At 59.4% G+C, this 23,966-nt stretch overlaps 7 protein-coding genes and 1 non-coding gene across 8 annotated transcripts; 5 read left to right on the top strand and 3 right to left on the bottom strand.

Annotated features, from left to right (window-relative positions):
* Positions 1–46: 46 nt before the first annotated feature.
* Positions 47–1,978, top strand: A1Q1_05673 (membrane organization and biogenesis-related protein; the record flags this gene model as incomplete). Its single annotated transcript, XM_014320882.1, has 1 exon — positions 47–1,978. The coding sequence occupies one exon, from the start codon at positions 47–49 to the stop codon at positions 1,976–1,978; it is 1,932 nt and encodes a 643-aa protein (XP_014176357.1).
* Positions 1,979–4,510: 2,532 nt separating this feature from the next.
* On the top strand, positions 4,511–6,753 carry A1Q1_05672 (CAP1-related protein; the record flags this gene model as incomplete). Its single annotated transcript, XM_014320881.1, has 3 exons — positions 4,511–5,091; positions 5,260–6,262; positions 6,301–6,753. The coding sequence occupies 3 exons, from the start codon at positions 4,511–4,513 to the stop codon at positions 6,751–6,753; spliced, it is 2,037 nt and encodes a 678-aa protein (XP_014176356.1).
* Positions 6,754–6,928: 175 nt separating this feature from the next.
* On the top strand, positions 6,929–10,181 carry A1Q1_05671 (uncharacterized protein; the record flags this gene model as incomplete). Its single annotated transcript, XM_014320880.1, has 5 exons — positions 6,929–7,695; positions 7,763–8,143; positions 8,197–8,713; positions 8,753–9,401; positions 9,439–10,181. 5 exons carry the CDS (start codon positions 6,929–6,931, stop codon positions 10,179–10,181), a joined length of 3,057 nt encoding a protein of 1,018 aa, XP_014176355.1.
* A 213-nt stretch (positions 10,182–10,394) lies between these two features.
* Positions 10,395–10,490, bottom strand: A1Q1_t428. Its single transcript has one exon. It is a non-coding gene; the product is annotated as a tRNA-Leu (tRNA).
* Positions 10,491–12,099: 1,609 nt separating this feature from the next.
* On the top strand, positions 12,100–14,158 carry A1Q1_05670 (uncharacterized protein; the record flags this gene model as incomplete). The annotated part of the gene is made up of 2 exons (XM_014320879.1): positions 12,100–12,566; positions 12,763–14,158. 2 exons carry the CDS (start codon positions 12,100–12,102, stop codon positions 14,156–14,158), a joined length of 1,863 nt encoding a protein of 620 aa, XP_014176354.1.
* A 2,292-nt stretch (positions 14,159–16,450) lies between these two features.
* On the top strand, positions 16,451–17,695 carry A1Q1_05669 (uncharacterized protein; the record flags this gene model as incomplete). The annotated part of the gene is made up of 2 exons (XM_014320878.1): positions 16,451–16,738; positions 17,159–17,695. The coding sequence occupies 2 exons, from the start codon at positions 16,451–16,453 to the stop codon at positions 17,693–17,695; spliced, it is 825 nt and encodes a 274-aa protein (XP_014176353.1).
* Positions 17,696–19,424: 1,729 nt separating this feature from the next.
* On the bottom strand, positions 19,425–20,503 carry A1Q1_05668 (uncharacterized protein; the record flags this gene model as incomplete). Its single annotated transcript, XM_014320877.1, has 2 exons — positions 19,425–20,019; positions 20,232–20,503. 2 exons carry the CDS (start codon positions 20,501–20,503, stop codon positions 19,425–19,427), a joined length of 867 nt encoding a protein of 288 aa, XP_014176352.1.
* Positions 20,504–22,908: 2,405 nt separating this feature from the next.
* Positions 22,909–23,454, bottom strand: A1Q1_05667 (uncharacterized protein; the record flags this gene model as incomplete). The annotated part of the gene is made up of 1 exon (XM_014320876.1): positions 22,909–23,454. One exon carries the CDS (start codon positions 23,452–23,454, stop codon positions 22,909–22,911), a length of 546 nt encoding a protein of 181 aa, XP_014176351.1.
* Between the last annotated feature and the right edge of the window lie 512 nt (positions 23,455–23,966).

Genomic DNA, 23,966 nt, shown 5'->3' with positions numbered 1-23,966 from the left:
AACTGACGTCAGGGAGCACCAGATTGGCTTGTACCAGGGAGCCAACATGGGCCTCCTGAAGACCGTGTTCGAGGTCAATCTTGGCCTTTTCGGGGGCGACGCTGACAAGGGCCGCTCCAAGGACAAGACGTTGATCCTTTTCGTCATCCGCGACCACGTCGGCGCCACCCCGCTGTCGAACTTGACGGCGACGCTGACGGCGGACATGGAGAAGATCTGGGCTGGTCTGTCGAAGCCTCCTCATCTTGCCGACACCAAGCTGACCGACTACTTTGACCTGGACTTTGCCGCGCTTCCGCACAAGATTCTTCTGCCCGAAAAGTTCGAAGAGTCCGTGATCGAGCTTCGCAATCGTTTCACCGACCGCACCCGGAAGGACTATGTGTTCCAACCTGCGTACCACAAGCGCATTCCTGCCGACGGCGTGCCGTTCTACATGGACGGTATCTGGCAGCAGGTGCTTGAGAACAAGGATCTGGACCTGCCGACACAGCAGGAGCTGCTCGCTCAGTTCCGATGCGACGAGATTGCGACTGGCGTCATTGAGCTGTTCAACTCGAGTGCAAAGGCGCTGCGCAAGCCGCTCGAGGCTGGCTCGGTCGTTCTCGGCCTCGGCGCCTCGATGGGCGACTGGCTCAAGGTAGCCGCGACCAACTTTGACGCCGCCGCGTCGCGCTACCACTCTGGCGTGTACCAGCGCAAGCGCCTCGACCTGTTGAACACGCTGCACGCGGTGCTTCTGCCAATGTACCTGAACCAGCTGAAGAATGCGCGGAAGCAGGCGACGACGCAATTTGCGGAGGGCATCGCGACCTCGCTCAAGGCGCCGAGCTACGATTTTGCCGAGGTGGTGTCACGGTGCACGCGTGAGGCTCGCGAGACCTTTGTCGAGACGGCGAAGGAGGCGACTCTCGAGGGCAGCGAGTGGGACTACACGACCGAGCTCGACAGCCTGGACGAAGACCTGCAGACGATCGCGGACCGAAGCCGCGCGGACGAGACGAAGAAGATGGTGAACGGCATCGAGCGCACGGTGAAGCGGCAGCTTGCCGAGCCCGTCGAGCTCGCGCTCAGTAAGCCCAACAAGGAGATGTGGGACACGGTTCTGTCGTCGTACAAGACGGCGACCGCAAGCGGAGAGAAGGCGTATCGAGCCAAGGCGGCGAGCTACAACTGCACCGAGGACGAGAACCGCGCCGCGCTCTCCACCCTACACAGCCGCGCGTGGCTCGCGCTGCGCAAGAAGCTCGAGGAGCAGACTGCCGACACGGTCGTGCTCTCGACGCTGAGGGGCAGCTTCGAGGACCGGTTCCGGTACGACGACGCTGGCGTGCCGCGCGTGTGGAAGCCCGAGGACGACCTGGACGGCGCCTTCAAGAAGGCGCGCGAGGAGACCCTCGCCCTGCTCCCGCTGTATGCGACCGTGAGCCCGGTGGAGGAGAAGCTGCCTGAGCTTCCGGAGCCGGACGCGCTGGACGTGGACATGGACCCCGAGGCGTTCGACCCCGCGACGGCATGGACGCTAGTGAGCCCGACGCGGCTACGCGGCCTCGAGGCGCGCTTCAAGCGCGACGCGGACGCAGCCTACGTCGAGGCGAAGCGGAGCATGGTCTCGAGCATCTCCCAGGTGCCGTTGTGGATGTACGGCGCGCTCGTCGTGCTCGGGTGGAACGAGGCGATGGCCGTCCTCTTCAACCCGCTGTACTTTGCCATGCTGCTCGTGGCTGCCGCGTCGGCGTATATTGTCCTGCAGCTTGGACTGGCCGGCCCCCTCTTCCAGATCGCACGCACTGTCACGGGAGAGGTCAAGCGCATCGCGACGGACAAGATGCGCGAGGCATTCGCTGAGCCCCAGCAGCAGCGCGTTGCTGTCCCCGTCGCCGTCAATGCGACGGAGAAGAGGAGAGAGGTCCGCCGCGGACCCTCGGTTCATGAGCTGGACGAGACGAGGCTCGACACCAAGTTTATGGAGAAGTAGTCTGTTAGTGGTAGCAAGGGGCGCAGGAAGGCGCAAGTTAGAAACAAGTCGTTTAGAGTGACACCCCGGTCTTTAGTTTAATCTTTTCACCTTTTGCCAACGTCTCTGAACCCAACGTTCATTTTTATTCCCTATGCATCTGTCGTAGACGCAGAATGACACTCACGCCGCACTCGCTGATTGTTACTATACAAATACAATGCATATGCCGGGAACACTGCCTGCTCTACGTCACTCGTCTACCCCATCTACCTTCTGGAGACTGAAACCGAACTCTGGGACATGATCATCCACACTGCTGGTCCTTGCTGGATCATCCCATGAATCTGGCCATGACCGCATAGGATCGTCTCACTGGATCAGTGAGACGTAAAGGACATCTGGGATTCGACCACCCAGCCATCCACCCCGCACGTCGAGACAGCTCGCTCGATCATCGTGTCTTGACCTTCGGGTCGCGGAAGAGATGCTTGCAGTGCACGCAGTAGTAGAAGAGCGTCATGTTGGTCGTCTGACGCTTCGCCTGGTCCTGGTAGAACACGGCGCCGTGTTGCCCACAGTGTGAGCACTGGATCGGCGAACGCTGCAGCGTCGGATCCGTCTCGAGATCCTTCGTCTCGCCAGGCTGTTCCCTGTATGTTAGCTAATGAAACCGGAGGCGCAGCTCCTTCCACGCCCATCGAGGCGCCTGAAAAAATGAGGGAACAGAGGCCGAGCAGCGGGAGGAAGGGCGACTCACCTCGCAACAGTCAACAGGTCATTCTTGTACACGCACGGCGCTGAGTGCGGGTCGTGCGTCGCGTTCTCGGCGTAGTTGCAGTTACGGCACTGATAGAGAAGCACCTTCGAATTGTTGTCCGACTAAATGTTAGTGAGATGTTGTTGCCACCGAGCTTACTCGAGGGTACAACAGGTTGTTGCTGTAATGTCAGCTAAACTCAACCCCTATGGTACGACAGCGGCAATGGTTGAGAGGTTGAAGAAGGGGAAGAGGCAGGGAGTCAGCCTGTACTCACCACTCGCCACAGAATCGAAGCGACGGCATGATGGCCAGAAGAGTGAGGGATTGATAATGTGTTGTTGATCTGCCAGAGTTGGGCGCCAGAAGTCGATTGTGACGATCGCCAGGAAGGTGGAGGCGCTAGGCCCGCCGCTATATCCCGGTTGGAAGGCGCTCGAAAGCCACCCGCGCCTATATGCTGCAATCACGTGATGCCACATCTTGGTCCAAGCACGCTGAAGGGAGGGCCGTGCATAGCGGCGGAGCATCTATCTATAATTGATGCGCAGCGGGTAACGACAGCCCCCATTCACGTGTGCCTCGGCGATTTTAGGATTTCCTCAGCCATGTGTAAGGATCGACAGTGCTGAATGACATTGCTCTCGGATATGAGAACTTCTATCGCGGAAAGTACTGGCTGTGTTATATGTACGGCTTCGCTGTCCTCGGCGAGCAAGCCGGCTTCCCGTCTTTCTCGGGCGAATCACGAACAGACACAGGCGCCAAGATCCGTCGCAGGGCGGTGTGCAGGTCTAAAGGAAGTAGGAGCGTTTCAACCCCAGCCCTATGCCAATTAGAAGCGGCGTCCTAATTCCTCTGCGACGCGTCTGACACGCAGGCCACACACGCGGCGCTGCCCGCTGATCCGCTGATCGAACGTGTGACCCGCGGCTGTTCTGCGCGGCGTTGTGCAGGTCCGAGACGCCGATGCACCGATGCGCGCGACCACTGCTCCGTTGCCTGTTGCTTCGCTGCCCCAAGGCCCCTCAGCATTCAGCACACTGGTACACTGAGGGCTCCAATTGGAACGGGGGAGCGGTCCTTTCTCCTCCAGATGCGCCACGCCTGCGGCGCTCGCCATTGTCCTGCGCTGGCACGCTAGGAGCGCATCCGTGGGCGGGCTGCACCTGGGGTTCCAGATTCCGCCCTCCACCCGACATTCGAATACGTTCCGCAAGCAGCCTGCAAACAGACACTTTGTGCACCTCAAGCTGTGCAACCCCCTTTTCTGCATCGGTACTATACTCACCACCTTTACCCATCAGGCGTCCGCAAGCTGCATATCATAGTCGGCATCCGGTAGTTTGCGCTGCAAGCATCCCACTCGTGACACGCAGCCGAGCGACTGGCCAGGTACAGCAGCGTTCAACGCTAGCTGAGCGTTCCTAGTGCGTAGTGCACCGGCCCAACCGAACAAGCGGGCACTGCGCGTACGTGCCTGCGTCCTGACTGCGACTCTGTTGCGACACACGCCCCAGGACTACACACCCTCACCCAACCTAAATCGTTTCGTCCCACCCACACGCAGCGTGCGACTGCTTATCCTTCACCTTCCTCCGCATCCCACACCGACACGCAGTCGCCACTTGTATCTTCGCAGCTCGTATCTCACCATTTCCTCGTCGACCTGCCGCCTGCACGCACACACACACAGCGCCACCGGCACCGCACAGATCACGGCTTACGACCACCGAATTTCGCGCAGCACATAGGCTAGCCCGCCCTTAGCCGTGTAGCTCTTTGCTGCAGTCATGGCCGTCACTTTCTCCTTCCCCTGGGCCGCCTGGGCGCGGCCATCCCGACGTATGCTCTACGTGCTGGGCACGATCATGGCCGTCTTCCTCGTCTTGTTCAACTTTGCCCCGCACACACTTCCGCCCGTTATCGCTCCGGGCCGCGGCGGCTACGCCGACTCATCCTACCAGTCCCCGGACAAGTGGATGCCGCCCATCCTCAGCAACTCCAAGTCGCGCCCACCGCCAGAGTGGGATGCGAATGGCAACTGCCTCTTCCTCTCTCCGTTCGATGCGCTTACGGATGAGGAGAAGGCGCTTGCCGACACGATCGAGCTCGATCTCGTGTCCCCCGGCAATGTCCGTCTGAAGAACCACACCAGCGAAGTTCCCGCGGACATCAAGGCAAACCCGATTCTCCGGCTGCTGCGCGATGGAGAGGAGAAGTGGAACAACATGATGAACTCCCAGAGCAAGACGCTCGAGGAGGCCGTCCGCAAGTACGAGGAGAAGTGGCAGCGACCACCGCCCAAGGGCTTCGACCAGTGGTGGCTGTTCGCCCACTCCCAGAACACGCTGCTCATCGATGAGTTTGACTCGTGAGTTATTTCGGGGCCGGTCGTCAACTTCGTCGTCTTGGGGCCATCACTCAGACTTTTTAAGTCCTGTGATTCGGGACTTCGGAGTGGCGTAGAGATCTGGCACACCAAGGCACCGGTCTGGACCGCGATAAAGCGTTGCACGGGCCATCACTGACCACCTTTCAGGATCATGGAGTCGCTTCTGCCGTATTACGGACTTCCGAAGGAGACGCTGGCCGAGCGCACGAAGGAAGCGGAGAAGATTGTGGAGACGTACACCATCATTGTCAAGGACGGCAAGGCGGAGATCCAGTGGAACGACGACTATGCCAGGGATATGTGGTCTAGCTCTCGTCCACGAGCAGATGACCAGGTCAATATCATGGAGCCGTTCTTGCACCTTCTCCACGACTTCCGAGCGACCTTTACGATCCACGACCAGCCCTCTATCCAGCTCGAGGCTGGCCCACAGAAGGAGCTCGTCGACGCTGCTCTTGCCCAACGGCCCGTCAAGTTTGCGCACGACGTTGACCACCTCGAGCGCGACTGGAAGAAGATGTGCGGAGAGGACTCGCCCTTGCACCGCGGTGAGGTCGAGACCCACGGCCCCGGCACTTTCATCCACGACCACCTCCCGGCAATGGACCCGTGCACCCACCCCTCGATCATGGAGAAGCACGGCATGTTCTTGGAGGTGCACAACAAGGACAGTCACCCTCAGCCGCACAACACTCTCTACCCCATCTTCGCCCTGTCGAAGACTGCTCTGAACGGGGACATCCTTGTCACCCCCTTCTTCAGGGCTGGACGCCACGATGTTGGCTACGACCCCAAGTGGAACGACAAGAAAGGCAAGGTGTACTGGCGTGGACGCGCGACCGGAATGGAGCACAACAAGGGCGCGAGCTCCAAGTGGAGGCACTCGCAGCGCGAGCGTCTTCACTGGTTGGCAAACAGCAAAAGCTCTGAGCCCATGACGATCATGGAACCAAAGGATGCCAGCGGCGCAGCCCGGATGGTCAACCGTCCCAAGAACAAGCTGGGCCAGTTCTACACTGATGCTAAGCTCGTTGGTGGCCCCTGGCAATGCGATGGAAACGACGGCACCTGCGACGAGATGGCGGCCGAGATTGACTTTGCTCCGCTCGAGGGCAAGGACAAGGCCAATGAGTTCAAGTACATTCTCGACGTGAGTTAGCCATTTGGTAGGCAATAACTGACAAGCAGGTCGACGGAAACGCCTGGTCGTCAAGATTCCCGCGCCTCATGTTAGCCTTCAACGTCGTCATCAAATCGACCGTGTTCCCCGAGTGGTTCTCCCACATCCTGCCAGAGTGGTATGCGTACGTCCCGACCAAGGTCGACTACTCGGACCTGTACTCGATCATGTCCTTCTTCCGCGGCTCGATGGACGGCAAGGGAGGGCACGATGAGGTCGCGCGCCGCATCGCGCTCAACGGACAATGCTGGGCTGAGAAGACACTACGTTACGAGGATCTGCAAGTCTACATGTTCCGCTTGTACCTCGAGTATGCGCGGTTGACGAGCCCGGACCGTGACAATGGCAAGATGGACTTTGTGCTCGAGGACTACCACCGTGATGGATCTTCGAACGAAAAGAATGCCGGCGACGAGGTCGGCAAGCTTGAGGCTATCCCCGGCATCGACGAGAAGCGATGACGATGGACTTTGTAAGATTAAAACCTAGATACCAACCGTAGATGCGCCTCTAAAAGGCGTGTGCATTCCATGCAGACTTTGACTATCTGTTGACAGGTAGTAGTTGCATTCAAGTGGTCAGAATCCGCCACCGCCACTGGACGGTGGACATTACGGGCGCAGGCGTAAATGAAAAATGACGGCAGCGGCCAGTGGCCAACGGCAGGAAGCTGTGAAACGGCGCACATGGCGACGCGTCTGTAAACAAATCAACTTGACATTCCTTCATCGACATCGCGAACCGACACACGACAAGTCGCTGCACCACGCAGCGCCATCCACCCTGCTCCGAGCACCCAGGCTAAATCCAGCGCGGCTATGCCGCCCTGGGTTCAGCTACTATGACCCCGCTCGCCGACGAGTCATCCACACGAGCGACTCGTCGCGCTCCTTCGCAGCAGCCGTCGCGACCCCGCCAGAGTACGACGTGATCGCCACCTATCCCCAGCGACCACCACACCATCCATCATCACACTCTCCTTCCCTCACTGCCTCGATTCACTCTGATGCAGCTGCGGCCGCATTGGTCGTCGACGGATCAGACGATACCGAGCTCGCGGACGCGTTCTTCGACCACGCACCCGAGGAAGGCACACACCCGCGGTCTTTTGACGACCATCTTCCTCCAGCTCCCTCAGAGGAGCATCCGACGTATGAAGATGCCATGAAGAAGCCGCGCCGGCGGACACGGACCCTCGAGTCAACGTCGCCATTTGACCCTCCTCCGATAGACGGTCCGAGCCGGTTTGACTGGCGTGACCGTCGCCGGCCGAAGTTCGACACGCATGGACTACCCACCTGGCAGAAGTGGTGGTATCCCGAGACGCCGCGTGTCATGCCGAAAATGACGAAGATGAACGAAACGGAGGGCGGATGGGCAGAGCTCAGGCGGTACTCGGACCAGTGAGTGTGGTTGACTCAACCGATCGCGTCAGCTATGCTGTCGCACGCGAAAAGAGCTGACCCCCAGCTTCGTCCCCCTATTACTGGCTGAACAAGCTGAAGCCGAGACGCAGCTCGAGAACCGACTGGCGTCCTGGTCCGACCACCAGTTGCGCTCCGAGGGGTTCATGATCAATGGCCTCGCTGGCTCGACGGAGTGGCAACCTCGGTACAAGGTTCACGGCGTGGTTGTGTCCTTCTCTCGATGGGGAAGCGACGGGACAAAACCTCTGCCACCGAGCCAGTTCGAGCCTGGCGCGACCGTCATCCTGAGCCGAACACACCCTTGTCAGGACGCTTTTGAGATCGAGGGCGAGCGGGTGAAAGGGAGCGTCTTCACCATCAGCCGTGGCGTCGTCAGGGTTCTGTTTCCCGAGCTGCCAAATGATGTCGAACTGGGCTCATGGAGGTGTGTATTTGCTGAAGCAGCTGGAGCGTACAATTCGGCGAGCTAACAACCAGGATCGACCTCGGCGTCAGCGACTTTGCGATACAGAAACAGCGCGAGGCCATCGACCGCCTGAACTTGGACCCGGTGCTACAGGATCAGCAGTCGTTGCCTGCTGCCCCTAGTGATCAGGATCCCGAGGACGAGGCACTGGCGGTGACCATGAGACGCCAGCGACCACAGGAGATTCTCGTCGGTACTGGCTTACGCGATCTCATCCTTCGCCGGTTTCAGTCACACTACGAGCCGCTGCCAGCACCGGGTTCGGGGAAGCTTGACGAGATTGCCGCCCAGGTTGCAGACATGAAGCCTGAGGACATGGAGGCTTCAACTGGCATTGATCATGACGACTACTCGCCTCGAGGTATTCTCAGTGCGAACAAGCTCATTGATTCGTGGGCTCGCCGCTACCGCGTGCCGGAGGGAACGGTTCCGATCGCTATTGAGGGGGACCCACGTGTCCCGCTGAATCCCAGTCAAACGCGTGCTATTGCAATGATGCTCAGCGAGCGTCTCAGCCTGGTTCAAGGAGTAAGCTTCGACGATAATGGGATTTGAAGCTAACGCTAGCCTCCGGGAACGGGGAAGACGCGAGTCATCGTCGAGACAATCAAGTTGCTGAAGCAGCACTGGCAGATCCCACATCCCGTCCTGGTGTGCGCGCACACAAACGTGGCTGTCGACAACCTCGTTGAGGGTCTCAAGACGCAAGGTGTAAACGCGGTGCGCTTCGGATCGCCAGATCGTGTGTCACCCCGCGTTGAAGCCCATACACTCGAGGCGCGAATCGAACAGCACCCCGCCTACCCCGTTCTGAACCGGGCGCGCAACTCGAAGGAGTCGCTGCAGGCCGAGCTCAGCGAGAATCTGGCCGGCCCACAGCGGGAAGCAAAACAAAAGGAGATCGGCAAGCTTAACGGGCGAATCTACCTCCTGAAAAGGCTGCTACAGGCTGAAGTACTGCACGAAGCTGACGTCGTGTGCACTACCTGTCTCTCAGCCACCTCTCGCGTGCTCGAGGTCATCGACTTTCCCTTTGTCTTCCTCGACGAGGCAAGCATGGCCACTGAACCCCTCTCGATTGTCCCACTCACCAAGGGAAGTGCCCAAGTCGCCATCATCGGTGACCACAAGCAGCTTCCACCTGTCATCGTCTCAGAAGCGGCGCAGCAAGGTGGTTTGGGCACCAGTCTTTTTGAGCGCCTCATTCATGAGCAAGGTAAGCTAACGAGCTGTGTTTCGTGAGCTAACCACAGCCGTGCCCTCCATCATGCTCGACACGCAGTACCGCATGCACCCGTCCATTGCGGCCTTCTCCAGCGAGGCTTTCTACAACGGCCAACTGAGGGACGGAACTGTGGTGGACGGTCAAGTCGACCCTGTTCTGCATCCGCCGACGACTGCGTTCCTATTGCCGGACGGCGACAGCTCCAAGTCGTTGACCTTCCTGAACCACGATTTTCCGGAGTCGCCGCAGAACCGCTCCATCGCGAACCACCATGAGGCTGGACGAGTATGCGACATCGTTGCTGACCTGCTAGCCTCAAACCCCGACCTGAAGGGGGCCGATATTGGTGTGATCGCACCGTACAGTGCGCAGATCCGCCTTATTACTGAGTTCCTCACGATTGATGAGCGACGCCAGCGCGCGTTCCGGCAGTGGCTTGGACCAGAGCGTGCACGCGAGATCGAGGACATTGAGATTCGGACCGTGGACGGCTTCGAAGGTCGAGAGAAGTCTGTCATCATCTTCAGCACGGTGCGCAGCAATACGGGCGGCTTCCTCGGATTCCTGGGTGATTGGAGGCGACTGAATGTCGGTCTGACACGTGCGAAGCGCGCACTCATCATGCTCGGCTCACTTCGCACGCTCAGCAATGGTGTACCTTCCGCCACAGCTCTTGAGAAGAAGGGCATCCCTATTGACGGCACGAGGGTCTGGAAACGCTTCGTCGCTTGGCTTAGGAAGAATGGGCTCGTCATGGAGGACCCCGCATAGACTGTATCTTCTAGTGTATCACTATCTGCATTGCATCTTGAGCATCAACTTTTGTGGCATCGAGCAGCTAGCCTTCCAATATCTGGTAACTAGACGCAGCCGTAACTCTGTTTATCACGACACACTCAGCACACCCCCCATCTCCTCCCTCTCACTCTAACCACTCGTTCGAACGGCAAAAGATAGGCGTAAGGGAGTATGTTACTACTCGCTTGACGAGAGTGGGATTCGAACCCACGTCCGAAGACTGCGGAGGAGAACTGATGATTCACCTTAACACAGCGCCTTAGACCGCTCGGCCATCTCGCCTTGATGTTTGTCACTGGCTGACGTAAGCCTCGAGGGCGTCCGTGCCTGGGCAACTGTTCCATCGTTGTGCGCTCCGGCTCCGCGTCTGTTTACTGGTGTCTACGAGGCGAATGCTCGGTAGAAACAGATGCAAAGACGACTGAGCAGAGCTTCTGACCTCAAGGCTGGAACCTGTGTTTGTTGCGAGGGAATGCCGCAATGCGTATGACGTTGTGAGAGCTGAGGTGGGCATTTTGAGTCGACACTTGCCTTTGGCGGAGACATGCGCCCCCGCGGCATCGGCGCGAAGGCGTGCACGGGCCCTTGCGCGTGTTCACATGTTGTGCCTGCATAGCGCAACTCTGTGGCTTACGCTCGCGGGCCTCCAAGGCCCAGAACCAGGCCTCCATGCCCAGGAGGCGCCGTTCGTATATCAATATACGCAGTGCCCGACGACGGGAATACACGATTCGTTGCTTGGCATGTTGCCGTGCCAAGTGGTGGGCCGTTGCTATGCATCTGTAGTCAGTGGAGGCCGCGTTCTGTGGGAGCTGGATGTTCCGCGCCACCAGAGAAAAGCAGAGGCCGCATCTGGGCCCGAAACCGGTCTCGGCACGTCGGCACGCCATGCAGAACGCGGCCTGCGAATGAGAGTGGACGGTCAGGCTGGCGGGCACCTGCCCGCCCTGGCCGGCCTGGCCGACCATGAGCCCGGATTCGACTGCTTCGCATGGCATAAGATGCCGGATTCTGGTTTGGGACTGGATTTCTGCGGCGAGTTCGGACCTAGCCGAAATCCTCGGAATCCCATTGCTCGCTGCTGCGAGAGCACGCAAGTGACAGCAGTGGATGCGCGGAGCAACTTGAAGTCCCGAAAACAGAGGAACGAAGTATAAGAAGGCAGTCAGGTGGACATGTGCTCCCGTTTCCATTCCGTAGATCCAGAACACATACTGGCCGCGGCCAACTCACCAACACCCAGGTTACGCCCGAACTTACGTCCCGACCTCTCCACGCTGCGAGGTTTCCACAGTCAGCAATTCTCCGAGACGCCCTCACGACGAGCTGCATCTTACAGCGCTGTTCTATTTCCGCACGCTACGGACGGAAGAAGTCCGACGCACCACCAAACACGGCGGGGAGAACCGAGCAAAACTTCCAGGCACCGCCGCGGCGTACCCAGAAGGCTCAGAATCCACGCGGGCCGCTCCACCACTGCAGCGGGCAGTCACCCTCCATTCCGAGCTTTTGCGAGGTTTGCCGACATATTTCTCACCGCTCGTCGGCCAGATTGCCAGCATCATTGGATCGCGCCGCGGCCAAGCTAGAAGGGTGGGCCGTTCGCCGCTCGATCTCTGCACGCCCAATCCATACCGGACGTAGCGGATATCTTTGGAACCGGTTCCGTCATCGCTACGCCTGCTTCGGCTCTTCTGTTTGCAACGAAAGTTGCCCGCAGCGGGCAACGTAGAGGCGAAAGGCGAGAGGAGCGAAATCACGAACGAGTCAGACTCGCATTTGGCCGAATCACGCACGCAGTGCACGCGCAAACGCAGGGCCGCGGTCGGGGTGGGTGGATCCCAGTATCCACCGGCCGAGCATAAGAACCATGACACCTGGACACCATGGAATGTCAAAACTCCCTCTTCCAGACCATCACCCATCCCGGATTCTGTTCACGGAGTACGACGACGCGCCCTCCTCTTCCTCTAGCAGCGCTTCGTCTACGCCCATGTCGGTGCTCCGCTATCTGAGCCAGCCGAAGGCGGCTTCGTCCCGCACCGCCCGCGGCACCAGCGACACCCCGACACTCACGCTCCGCGTTCCCAACTATGGCATCCTCTTCGTCCCCGTCCCCGAACAACCGTCTGGAGAGTTTGAAGAAGCGAAGCCGAGAGAAGACCATGTGCTCGCCGGTGAGCTCGAGGTGCAGCTCCGCGACGCCCGGCGAGTTAAACGAATCCGCGTTGGCCTCAAGACGGTCATGATCGCCGATTTTGGCGGCAAGAAGCTCGACGAGGACGTTCTCTTCGAGCGCAAGGTCGAGATGATTGGGGGCAACTCGGAGGGTCTCTGGCTGCCGAGTGGGTCACAGAAGTGAGTGTTCCGCGGTCGGCAGGCACCAAGCTCGGTATTCTTCGGCAAGCTCTGGCACCCAGTGCGAGCTTGGTCAGCCAAAAGCACGCCAGCACGCCACGCCAAGACTCGAGTCTGGACCGTCACGCCATGTTCGGGGCGTCAATGGCGATCAATGCTGCGGATTGGGTTGTTTGTGTGCGTAGCTGACATCCAGGTTCAAGTTCTCCATCATCGTACCCGCCAATCACCCCGTGCACGACTGGCACCCCAATGCGAAGATCACGCACCACCTCTACGCCGAGCTCGAGGGCTTGCCTAACGCTGCCGCTGCGCCGCCGCGCGTGGGCTCCTCCAGCTCCCTCTTCAGCTTCATGGGCGGTAAGCGCTCGTCGCCTCCACACTCATCCCGCCCGTCACGATCTGGCTCCCCTGCCCCCGGCTCTGCTGGGCCCCGAGTGGGCAGCCCTCCGCGATCCGGTACCAGCACGCCCGTGAGCGCCACCAGCGCAGCAGCCGGCCCCATGGCCATCGAGGCAGCGCTCGCCGGACTCCAGGTCGCGACGGGGCGAAGCGGCATCTCGACGGCGCCTACCTCGCCGGTCGGCTCGCCCGGCGCCGAGGTCGACGACCCCATTCACAAGATGCAGGCCAGCTCCATGAGCATCACAAGGCAGGAGGTCTTTCCGCAGGCGCCGGCGTACGAGTCGAAGGGCGAGCCCGAGTGGCTCACCGGCACCGTACACACTAAGCGCAGCATCATGCTCATGTACAACCCGGACCCGCAAGGCGGCGTGACGGAGTACGATGACTGTGCCAACGGCTATGCGCCAGGACTGGGAATCTGGAACGCCCGCTTCAGCTCTGATGTTTGGACTGTTTGTGCTGTGATGAAGTTCCGCTTCTCCCTCGACTCAATTCCGCCCACAGCTACAATCTTCACTGTTCGCCTCGCTCTCGAGCAGACGCACACGATTGTATCGCCGCGCGACGCTGGCGGGGAAGCGAAGAAAGTCATCACGACACGACACTTTGCGCTGCAGGAGAGTGGCCGCCGTCCGCCGCAGGGAACAATCTATCCAGGCAAGGACTACATTGCTGCGTGGCGCGGCCCTGCTGCCGGCGGGAAGGAGGTCTGCGGTCCGGACGGAGGCAAGTTCTCGATTGACACGAACGTTCGTCTGCCGAAGGACGATGTCGCGCGGCCGACGACGCCGGAGGGAGTTGTCACCCCCATCACGGTCACTCACAAGCTTCTCCTTGAGGTCTTCTTCAGTGTGTACGGCGAGGACGACCGGGGCAAGCCACTCAAGAACCCCGGCCCCGGCGGACTCCGGATGCTCCGCGTCAGCCGCCCCGCCATGATTCCTTCTTGCTCCATGATCCCGCCCATTCTCAACTTGCCGACATACGAGGCACACGTCCACGACCCGCTAGCTAGCGACGACCCCGTCGAGGCTGCGCGGGAGGATATTGGCTGGGAGTGGTGTGCCTGTGGTCAGAAGCTGGAGGACATGGAGGCTCGTATGCGCTCCCATGGCATCATGGATGAGTGCTCGCGGAACCGCATTTCTGCAGATGACAAGATCTGGGCCGAGAGAGGCCACCGATGAGACGAAAGTCTGAATAATCCAGAAGAAGTGTGAAGAAGTGGACAATGAACGCTAGAGATAGAAGTTGTTTGTAACATTAGTCATAACATTCATGTGCGCATAATGGGATGTCAAGTTTCTTATAATCTGTGGACTATCATGTGCAGGGCAACCGGGCATGGCGGCGCAGCTCCTGGCTTCATCTGTGCGATCCATTGCATCACTGTTATCAGAGGACCGCGTCCCGGACACATCCGCCCTGACAAGTTGCCAAGGAGAACTTCGTCTCCACAGAACGGAATTGGACATCCCGGGCCAAGGTCCCAGGCCCACCTGGTTTTGTCCAGTCGAGACTGCAGGTGACTAGTCGAGCGCTTCAGTTCGGGCCTTAGCTGTGGGCAGAGCAGCAGTTGGGTGACTAGCTCTTTGGCGCCTAAGTTGGGACGCATTGGCGCTTGAGCGGCCTTACTCCCATTTGCATCCTTGAGGAGGTGAGCCGAGAAGTTGCAGCACTGGCTCGTCATGGACAGGGCGGAAGTGACTTCCTACACTCTGTCCAGAAGTTAACCTTGCCATTTAGTGTTGCGTAACGAATACGAGAGTATGGACCTCGAAGTCATCTCGACTCTCCGCGACCTCGGGATTCGGCAAAGCCGGCGGTGGGTCGGATCAAGGCCGTACTCGCCGTGACATGTGGGCTCGGTGGGCACCGTATACGGTGACCAACGCCGGGCCCGCACTCTCGCTCATGTCTTCGCACGCTCGGCCACCATAACGTTATCTATCAGGAGCTCTATACTGACGGGCGAAACGGGGGCCGATAGAGGTAGCGAGCCGTCTTCCTCTGCTCAATTGGACCTGTCTGCCGGAATTCCCTCGTGTGCAGGGGTCTTTTGTAGGATTGGCTCGTCTGGGGATTACTCCGATTGACCAACCGAGTCGGAGAGTGATGCAGAAGAGGGGTGTGGATCACGCAACCCCCGTACCCCGTGCTGATTGTCTTGGCGTTCAGCTGCCCCTCGTGCCTTAGTGTCGTGGGGGATGTTCGCAGCCTCTTGCTGCAATTCAGCCAAAGGGTCGGGAACGCGCGAGAATGCGGAGGTGCAATTAGGCGCGGTATGGCGTCGTTCCAGTGCAGTAGTGCGAACGCGACCACACAACTGCTGTTCGTTGGATGAGCGCGGGCTGCTGCTGGACCGCGATATCGGGAGGTCTTTGCTGGAAAAGGGAAGGGGAAAGAAAGAAGTCAAACGCGGTAACATCCGTCCGATTCACCCAGCCACGGCCAAGCTGCGAGAAGTCTACGCCAAGTTGGGCATCTGAGAAAGGCCAGAACGAAGAGCGCGACTCGGGCGGATCAGATCTGGAACCCAGAGCTAACCAATGCCCCACTTCGCTCTCCGCTCCGCGCTCGACGTCCGTATCCTCCCGGTTCCTCGCCGTACCTGTGGACCTGGTGCCCTCTCGGCCCTCTCGTCTTCCATAATACCCCGCGCTGATTGGAAAAGAGTGACATGCTTAGGACTCCAGCCCTTAAAACGTTATGTGCAGAGGTCTTGTGCACCGTTCGTATTCGCTGAGTGCTTGCCCCACAGACGTCAACGCTGTGCGTCGACGTTGGTGGAGCACGAGCCCAGATCGCAGCCGGCGAAGGACCAGATGGCAGGAACAGAACGCCAAGACCCCGTGCGCACCCCGTCGGGCCGGTGATAAGCTAGCGCACTAGCGAGAGCCAGCCTTATCCTTGGACCAGTAGTTGTGCGTCGTCGAAGCAACCCAGTTTCAGGCCAAAAAGTCTTGGCACTTATCTGATACGCAGGAAACGCAGTACGCAGCTGCCACTGGCCATCCTCGATGCTCCTGACGTCCTGAACTGGGCCTGGCTGCAGTCTGTGCGCCCCATCGCATGCTCTCGTACATCGAGGGCATCACTGCGGACGTCATGCCCCTCCTGCTTGTTGCCCTCGTGGTCCCCCTCGAGACGCGCCCAACCCCAGATCCAGCACAGCTGTCTCACCAGAAGGCGGGGCTGGGGCAGGGCGTGCACCGATCCCCGCACGGCCTGAGCTGTCTCGGCCTTGTGTCGACCCCCACACCACTTCCCCACCGACCAACGTGCTAGCGTCTGCGCAGTCTGTGATCGCTCCACCACCAATTGATAAAGACTAGTCTGACCCGTGTTCAACGCCCTCTCCCTCTCGACATACTTAAGCCCCAGTCCTCGATCTAGTCTTTCCTCGTCCACACGCCTCCAGACTTCCATCCCCTCCTATCTGTTTCTTGTCTTCTTCACGCATACACATACCTAGAGCCATGTTCGGTATCACCGCCGCCGCCATCGCGGCCTTCAGCGCTGTCGCTTCCGCCGCGCCTGCCGCCACCTCCGCTGCCGCCAACAGCTCCGACACTGAGTTCCCCGAGCTCGCGCACTTCTTCAGCAACAACTCGCAGTGGGCGAACGCCAAGGCGAAGGAGGACCCCAGCTTCTTCCCTACCCTCAACGCGAGCCAGCACCCAGGCATCGTCTGGGTCGGCTGCTCGGACTCTCGTGTCCCCGAGAGCGTTATCACGCACCAGAACCCGGGTTCTATTTTCACACTGGTGAGTCACTCCGAGCGATCGCGAGCGACGAGTGCCCCGAATAAGCGTGGTCGATGCGAGCCCTGTGGTTGGGCCACAGAGACGTAGGACGTAAGAGCAGGGCGCACCTGTGTCAGCTGGGGGCACCTGATGAGGTTCTCATGCTAGTCTGTGAAGTCCGGTGTGCGGTGTGCACCGGTCTCTGGGCTGCGGTCTGCGGCCATCGGTCTCCTGTCAATTGTGATAAGCCCACAATCGGTCCGATCAGAATTGAGCCTGAGACCTGGGGTCAATACTTATCAATCCAAAAGAACGTGATCATTCACGTTTTGGACAATGATAACGAGAAACCTGGCGTCATCTGGGCCTGAAAAGTGGGGAATGTGGCAGAAGCCCTAGACACACATGAGCACCTATGAGCCGTCTGCTGACATCACTCAGCGCAACATCGCCAACCAAATCCACGCCGACGACTGGTCCGCCCAGGCCGTGGTCGAGTACGCCCTGGGCCACCTGAACGTATCGCACGTGGTCATCGTCGGCCACACGAACTGCGGTGGAGCCGCTGCAGCCTTCGCGGCCCCGAACCCGGACGCGAACAAGACCGAGGGCGCGGGCGGTGCCAACTCGTGCCCCAACGGCACGGCGGCTGCCGGTGGCACCCACGGCCGCGGCGACGGCAAGGACGGCAACGACAGCAAGTGCCCGTGCTTCACGCCCGACCAGGTCGAGCCCGGCACCGAGCCGGGTCTAAACCAGTTCCTCGCCCCGCTCATCAAGCTCCGCTGGTCGCTGCCCGAGAACGCGACGGCGGCCGACCTCATCATCGCCAATGTCAAGCAGAGCGTCGACGTTATGGCCTCGACGAACGCGGTCCAGAACCAGTGGGTTCAAAACAAGCGTGTCTGCGTTCACGGCTGGCTCTACGATGTCGGCACGGGTCTTCTCAAGGACCTCGGCTTCTCGCGCTGCAAGTGAGCGCAGCGCACCGAAAAGTAGAAAAAATTGCCCATGTGGCAGTCATAAACTCCCCCCATCTTGAAAAATCTAAAGCGATCACATGCCTCGGAACACAAATAATCTCCAGCAAGCGATGATGTCAACGTCCCCTCCATCCTTAATTGATAAGTAGCCGTAAAGATGAAGAAAGAATGGAAAGCTTCCGCTGGTGTCTGATACAGATTGCGTCTGGGTTCCCAGGCTCTAGCGTCTCACGAAGCACGGAGAAGATACCCTCCAATCCAAAGCTTCTCTGGGCGTCAGGCCGGTCTTTGTTCTTTGGTCAGAGTCTTGGAACCGGAAGTCCACCGGCGTCCACCGGCGTCCACCGGCCTCGCAGCACTGATGCCGTACAATGAGGAAGGCGTCATGAGCTCTCAGTCCCAGCCATTCGACCCCCTTGTCACTCGGCACTTCCTGCCCAACCTCTGATATGCATCTCCTCAGCGGAGCAGCATGTCTGCAGCCCACCAATAACCAGAGGACCGTGACAGCAGACGACACTCATTACGGTGGGCTGGTTTATAGGAATCGGCAATCGGATGCAGGAATCTCTCGTCTGCGTCTGCGGGGTCTGATGCCACATTCCACACATTCCGCACACCTCCACACCTCCACGCCTCCCTCTCCCTCTGCACGCGGGCGTGCAAGGACACATGTGTGCAATGCGTGCCCTCAGCCGTTCACGCCCAGAGTGGGCTTGCCCGGTCCCCAGTCGCCAGGTCGCGGGTGTTTCAAACCCTCCACGTTCCACCCTGGTCTCTTGCTCCGCAGCTAACTCACTGATTTAGCGCTTCTTGGCATTATGCCTCGACGCGAAAGGACGCGTCGCGGGACGTTTTTGGCTTCCATCCATGCCGTACGGGCACCCGATACCTTCTGCATCAGGCTCTGATCCTGTGAGCGTACACGTCGCAGGCTTGCTTCCTGCATGCCATGCACCGACACTGGGCACACTCAAGCTGCAAGTCTCAGATTCGTACATATAAGGGGCCAGAGCAAGGGGGAGGGATGGCTCCCGGCTGTGTCTTCAGACTCTTCAGACTGTCAACACACGATAAATCCGCAGCGCATCGATCTGCATTCTGCACACGTATTGATACGCGCAAACACGCTATAAATATGCATTGTAGGGCTCTACACCTGCACACGATCTAACCTATTTGTGTGCGCATCGGTAAGGCTGCCAAGGGCGCAGCAGAGGGAGATTTACACCCGTCGTCCTGTTGCGCAGCAGAATGTCGATCGCTCAAACTGAATTTTTGACTTTACGGCTCCTTGGTTAAATCGTTAAGCTTGCCTAAAGACACTCGCGCCCACCCCCGTACAGCACTCGTCAGTTGGGCACACTTTGGGGGACGACACTCCCCGTAAACAATGCTTATGCCCGTGCCTGCCATCGTAGCTCGGCCCGCCTGCTTCGTAACTTCGAGCTGGGAACCTTAGTTGCTCTGCATGCGCGGTCTAGACTGAGTTCATTACTTGTTGCATTCTCCTACGGAAATGTCCAGGGTTGTAGTCGTAGTATATGGGCAGAGTTATTGTACGTGAGATGGATGGGATGTGTGGGTTTCTATCTACAGTTTTAGAAAGATGCTGGGCTGGCTCGAGTTTGCGTTGGTGCTGCAGACCAGATGACGCTTGCTCGAGCTGAAAAGTCGGACGCTGGCTACGCTCGCTGCTCGCTTCGCTCGCACTCGCACTGCGCTTACTTGCCAGTGGGGCACTTCTGGTTCTGGAAGAGAGTAGGCGAAGCAGTGACCTTCATGTCACCGCCGACACCGTTCGAGATCGTGTCCCAGGTGTGGCAGTTGGACTTCTTGGGGTAGAAGGCCGGGGCGGAGGGAGTGGGGTGCTGGCCCTGGTAGAAGGTGGAGGCGCCGTAGACACCGGGGGCAGCAGCAATGTCGCCCTCGCACGACTCGAACTTGTTCATGTTGTAGTAGTCGTCGTCGTCGATGGCCATGACCCACTGGCAGCCCATGAGGTCGTAGATGTGGTCGCACTGCTTGGCGACAGTGACGCCATTGACCTCGGCGGTACAGATACGAGCGCAGAACTGGTCGTACGAGATGAACATCATCCACTCCTCGTAGAAGGTGTCGCCCTGGCGGCCCTGGATGTTGGTCGTGACGTTGCCGCCGACGGGGTTGCCCTCGCCCGTAGCGCCGTGGGGGTCGAGCTCACCACCGTTGTCGCCGTGGGGGATGTTGAGCTTGGTGCCGTCCCACCAGCCGGCGACCTGGACGTACGCGGGGGTGCGGATGAACTGGGCAGCGTGGATCGTGCCGTCAGGGATGAGTCTGTGGGTGTCAGCTCGGTGCGTCGTCACTCGAGGTGGTGCCTGGTGTTTGGGCCGCACGGATCGTAGTCCGAGACTAACCGGCGCCCCAGGGCGAGTAGGGCGCCGAGGCATGGGGCGCGCTGTCTCTCCGCATGTCTTCGCCGTAGATGCATGTCCGAAGCACACCCAAGACATTGACCGCCCCACCGCAAACAAACGAGCTAGACTTACCGAGCGCCGTTACGGGGCTTGGTGCACCAAGCGACGAGGTCGTGCTCGTGGTTACCGATGGTCGAGTCGGGTCCAGGCTCCATGGGAGCGTACATGCAGAAGTCGTCGATGGCGTTGACCGAGATGAGACGCGAGAGCGAGCCCTGGTTGACAGTCTCGCCGACGGGGATGAACTCGGGGTGGTCGGGGTTGGTGGGGCCGTTGGGACCGGTGGGGATGACCTGGGCACAGACGGCCGGGACAGCGAGGAGAGCGAGAACGGAGGCCCACATGTTGCACAGGAAACGATTAGCGGTGAAGAAAGAAGATGAGAATGAGAAAAGTGATAAAAGTGTCCAAGGGGTGAGCCGGAGTGGACGGGTGTTGTGGGAGGAAGGAGCAAGGTTGGTCAGTGGATATATAGATGTGTTGCAGCGGAGGCGGAGCGAGGCAGCATAGGCTAGCAGCAGATTGGGGGTAAGCGTCGTCCTTCCCTCAGAAGGAATCCGTTCTCTGTTACGCTGCACAGCTGATGCGCGGCAGTCAGCCCGAGGCAAGGGGGTGCGGCAGAGGCGAGAGACGAGAGGTCAGGGGGGAGTTGAGCATTAGACTGGGATGGGACAGTTTGAGTGACCCTCGCTCGCCCTCGATCCTGTCGTACGCTGTGTCCGGGGCTTGCGAGTTTGTGCAGTGTGTTCGGGGCTGCGGTGATCCGCCGTGGATTCTCTCATTTGCGCTGGCCCTGAGCTGGCTTCCTGGCCATGTCAGTGTTCTGTCGCTCGCTCGTCCCTGCCTTGCTTCCTGGCTTCGCTTCAGGCAGTGCAACGTCTTCTTTCTATCGAGCGGCTGGCGGCTGGGGATGTTTGCTCGTTTTGGCCGACGAGCCGACAGTCGATGCCAGACGCCAGGGTGCGGGCCGGGCATACCGGGGGCAAGTGCCGGGCGAGCCAGGGCCAGTACGTACAGTTGAGCGTCACACATGTCTGGCGCTCGAGGCATCGGGGCAGAGGGAGACACGTAAACCGCACCGTCCAGGAATCCAGGATACACACACCCAAATTCAGGGACGGATCCTAGACAGCTTGAGTGCGTTTGAATTGGCTCGCGTTAGGATTAGAGTTGTAATTACACACAAGACAAGCCCCTCCACCATCCTCCATCGTACTTTCGGCCCTCCGTCAACTGCGTCACTGCCTTAGGACTGTCGGACCCTCCCTCGGTGTCGGCCAAAGACGCTAGCGGCAGGCACGTTCCGAAGACCCAGGACCATTGCTAGAGCAGTGCAAGGGCCGCCGGAGATACGCTGGAAGACTTGTCCTTTTTCCTCGCTAGGCTTTCGAGGGTTCCGAAGGTACGGGGTGGCCGTAACCCTTTGACCTTGACGCCGACAAACAACACCGTAAGCCGGATGCGCCAGAGACGTCACTGCTGTCTGCTCTTTGCAGGTACCGTATCCTCGGCACTCTCTACGGCGCATGTAATCGATCCCTGTTGCATAGCATTCGTGTGGCGTTTACTGTTCTGACCGACGTAGCGCAGCGACGTACTGATGTACGCGGCCGGCGGCCCGAAGAGCGAACAGGCAACGATCGGATTGTCTTTACGCCAGTATGTCAGACAAGCCAAGCGCAGTCCCCACACACTCATCCGCCCACACGCCCACAGCCCACAGCCCACAGTCACGCAGAGAATGCCAAGCTTCGCTTCGAGCGGTACGGTGCGGCGTACTATCAGCTTCGTTCACATCTTCACATGACCCATGAGGTGCATTACTGTCATTACTGCCTGATCTGACGACCGGCAGAGGAGGCGGTGGGTCACACAGTCACACTACTGAGGATCCGGAGCCGAGAGACAAGGCGTACCGACGTAGCAAGTAGCCAAGTTGGTCTTGTGCGTACCCAGCGTACGGAAATAGACGAAATGGCCCCTGCGCCGGCAGACGCCCTTGCACAGGCCACAGGGCCGGGCAAGCCACTCAGGTTTGCCCCAGGTCGGATCAGGTCCTCGATCCTCGTATGCAGTCATCGACATGCGCACAGGCATGCCTGTGCGTTGGAATCTGCGTTACGACATTGCGAGACCCGTGCTCACCCCTCGACTTCTCCGGCATGGCGGCGCGTAGGTGAGGCACGCACATCTGCGGCACAGAGGAGGCGGTATGTACCCCGATGTCGGCGCCGCGGTCGAAAGATGCGGAGCATCGTGACAGAGGCACCCGGAGACATAGTGACGGCCGTAGGGTGGCAAGGCGTCGAGGGTGGAGATCCGTATGCATAGGGCCATCTTAAGGGCTGGGGACTCGGCGCTGAGGAGATATGACAGCTGACCGAGGCAGGTCTTGGCGGACCCTAGCACCGAGAGCACCACTCAGGAATCCGAATACGCAGCACATGATGTCAGCGCTTTGCCTGGCATGGAATGAACGAGGTGAGCCGTCATGCAGGCCTCGCAGACGTCGCAGACGTCGATGCGCGCTGCTGTCTGACGCCGAAGCTAGAGGATCAAGGGTCTCCGATGTCATAGGCCAAGTTGCCCGATAGTGGTGCCCGCGGCCGAACCGATGCAGGCCCTGCGTCATGACCTTGCGATCCTCCTTGCATCTTAGTTTCCTAGCTACGTCTTGCACAGCCCGCTCTATTCCTAGCCAATGCAGTACATGCCTATCCGTGCAGATCCATGCAGGTAGTCGCCGTCGTCAAGTGGTCAAGTGATCAGTAGAGAACATGGGAATCTCAGGTCTGCACTCGTCCCAAAGGTGCACTCGGCGCCCAGCCATCGCCTCATGTCGGCTATCGAGGGTGGGTCGGGTGTCCATCTGCTGGAGGCACGGCTCGTGACGCTGCTTAACTGCCCCCGGGTACACCCGGCGGGCTGCACGAGCTGGCTGCGAGGTACGATCGGGTCGCTCTATGGTGGATTTGGATCCGTCGCCGGCAGTAGCGGAGGAATAGAGTTCTGGATCGGGGCAAACGAGCAGGAGACGGACCCAAGACTTGCACGCTGAGCTACGAGATGACCAGCCATCTGAGCGTACACACCCACCCCTCGCGCTCCCCCACAGCAGGCGAGAGGGACATATTCTGGACAACTGCAAGCCTTCAGTGCCGATCACTCCCACAATCTCGGAGTCGTATGCATGCAGCTTGAGAGTTTGAGGTGCAAAACTCTGTTCTTTTCGATTGACACTTGCCCAAACCCAGAGTTGGAATGTGGAGATGTCCGAGATTGCGGTTCTTGTCATATTGGGTGGCTGGCACAATTCACGGATGCGACCTCGCTTCTATGGTGGCTGGGCGCACATCTGGATAGGCTCTCCTCCGGTTTTTTGGGAGTGAAGAGAATGCATGTGCGAGGCACATTACTAAAAATGGGGAGGATCTGAGAAGTGGAAGAGGCGCGGAATAGATAGTTGACGTGGCGGAGAGGAAGGGGAAGAGAAGGCACACCCGCTCCTCTTTGGCCCTGCACTCGAACCTACTCTGCGTACCTTTCCTCACCACCTCGACGACGTCTCGACTATGTAGGCGTGGCTGCTCATTGCAAGCGTCACGGAAAGCTGAGCAGCCCTGTTGTCGATCATGGAGGATCGCAACCCAGAATGACAGGTGACAGGCTTCTTGAACACCGACGTTACAAACATTGGCCCGAATGCCTTCGAGCGCGCCGAGATCACGCTGCGAACTCGCTTAGCAAGTGTTGCAACGGACGCCGGTCGCCGGTGCACATGCCTCCAATCCTTGCACCGCCATGCAC

Source organism: Trichosporon asahii (genome assembly GCF_000293215.1).
Source record: "Trichosporon asahii var. asahii CBS 2479 unplaced genomic scaffold scaffold00075, whole genome shotgun sequence".
Classification (NCBI taxonomy): domain Eukaryota; kingdom Fungi; phylum Basidiomycota; class Tremellomycetes; order Trichosporonales; family Trichosporonaceae; genus Trichosporon; species Trichosporon asahii.
This window is presented reverse-complemented; position numbering and strand designations above follow the sequence as displayed.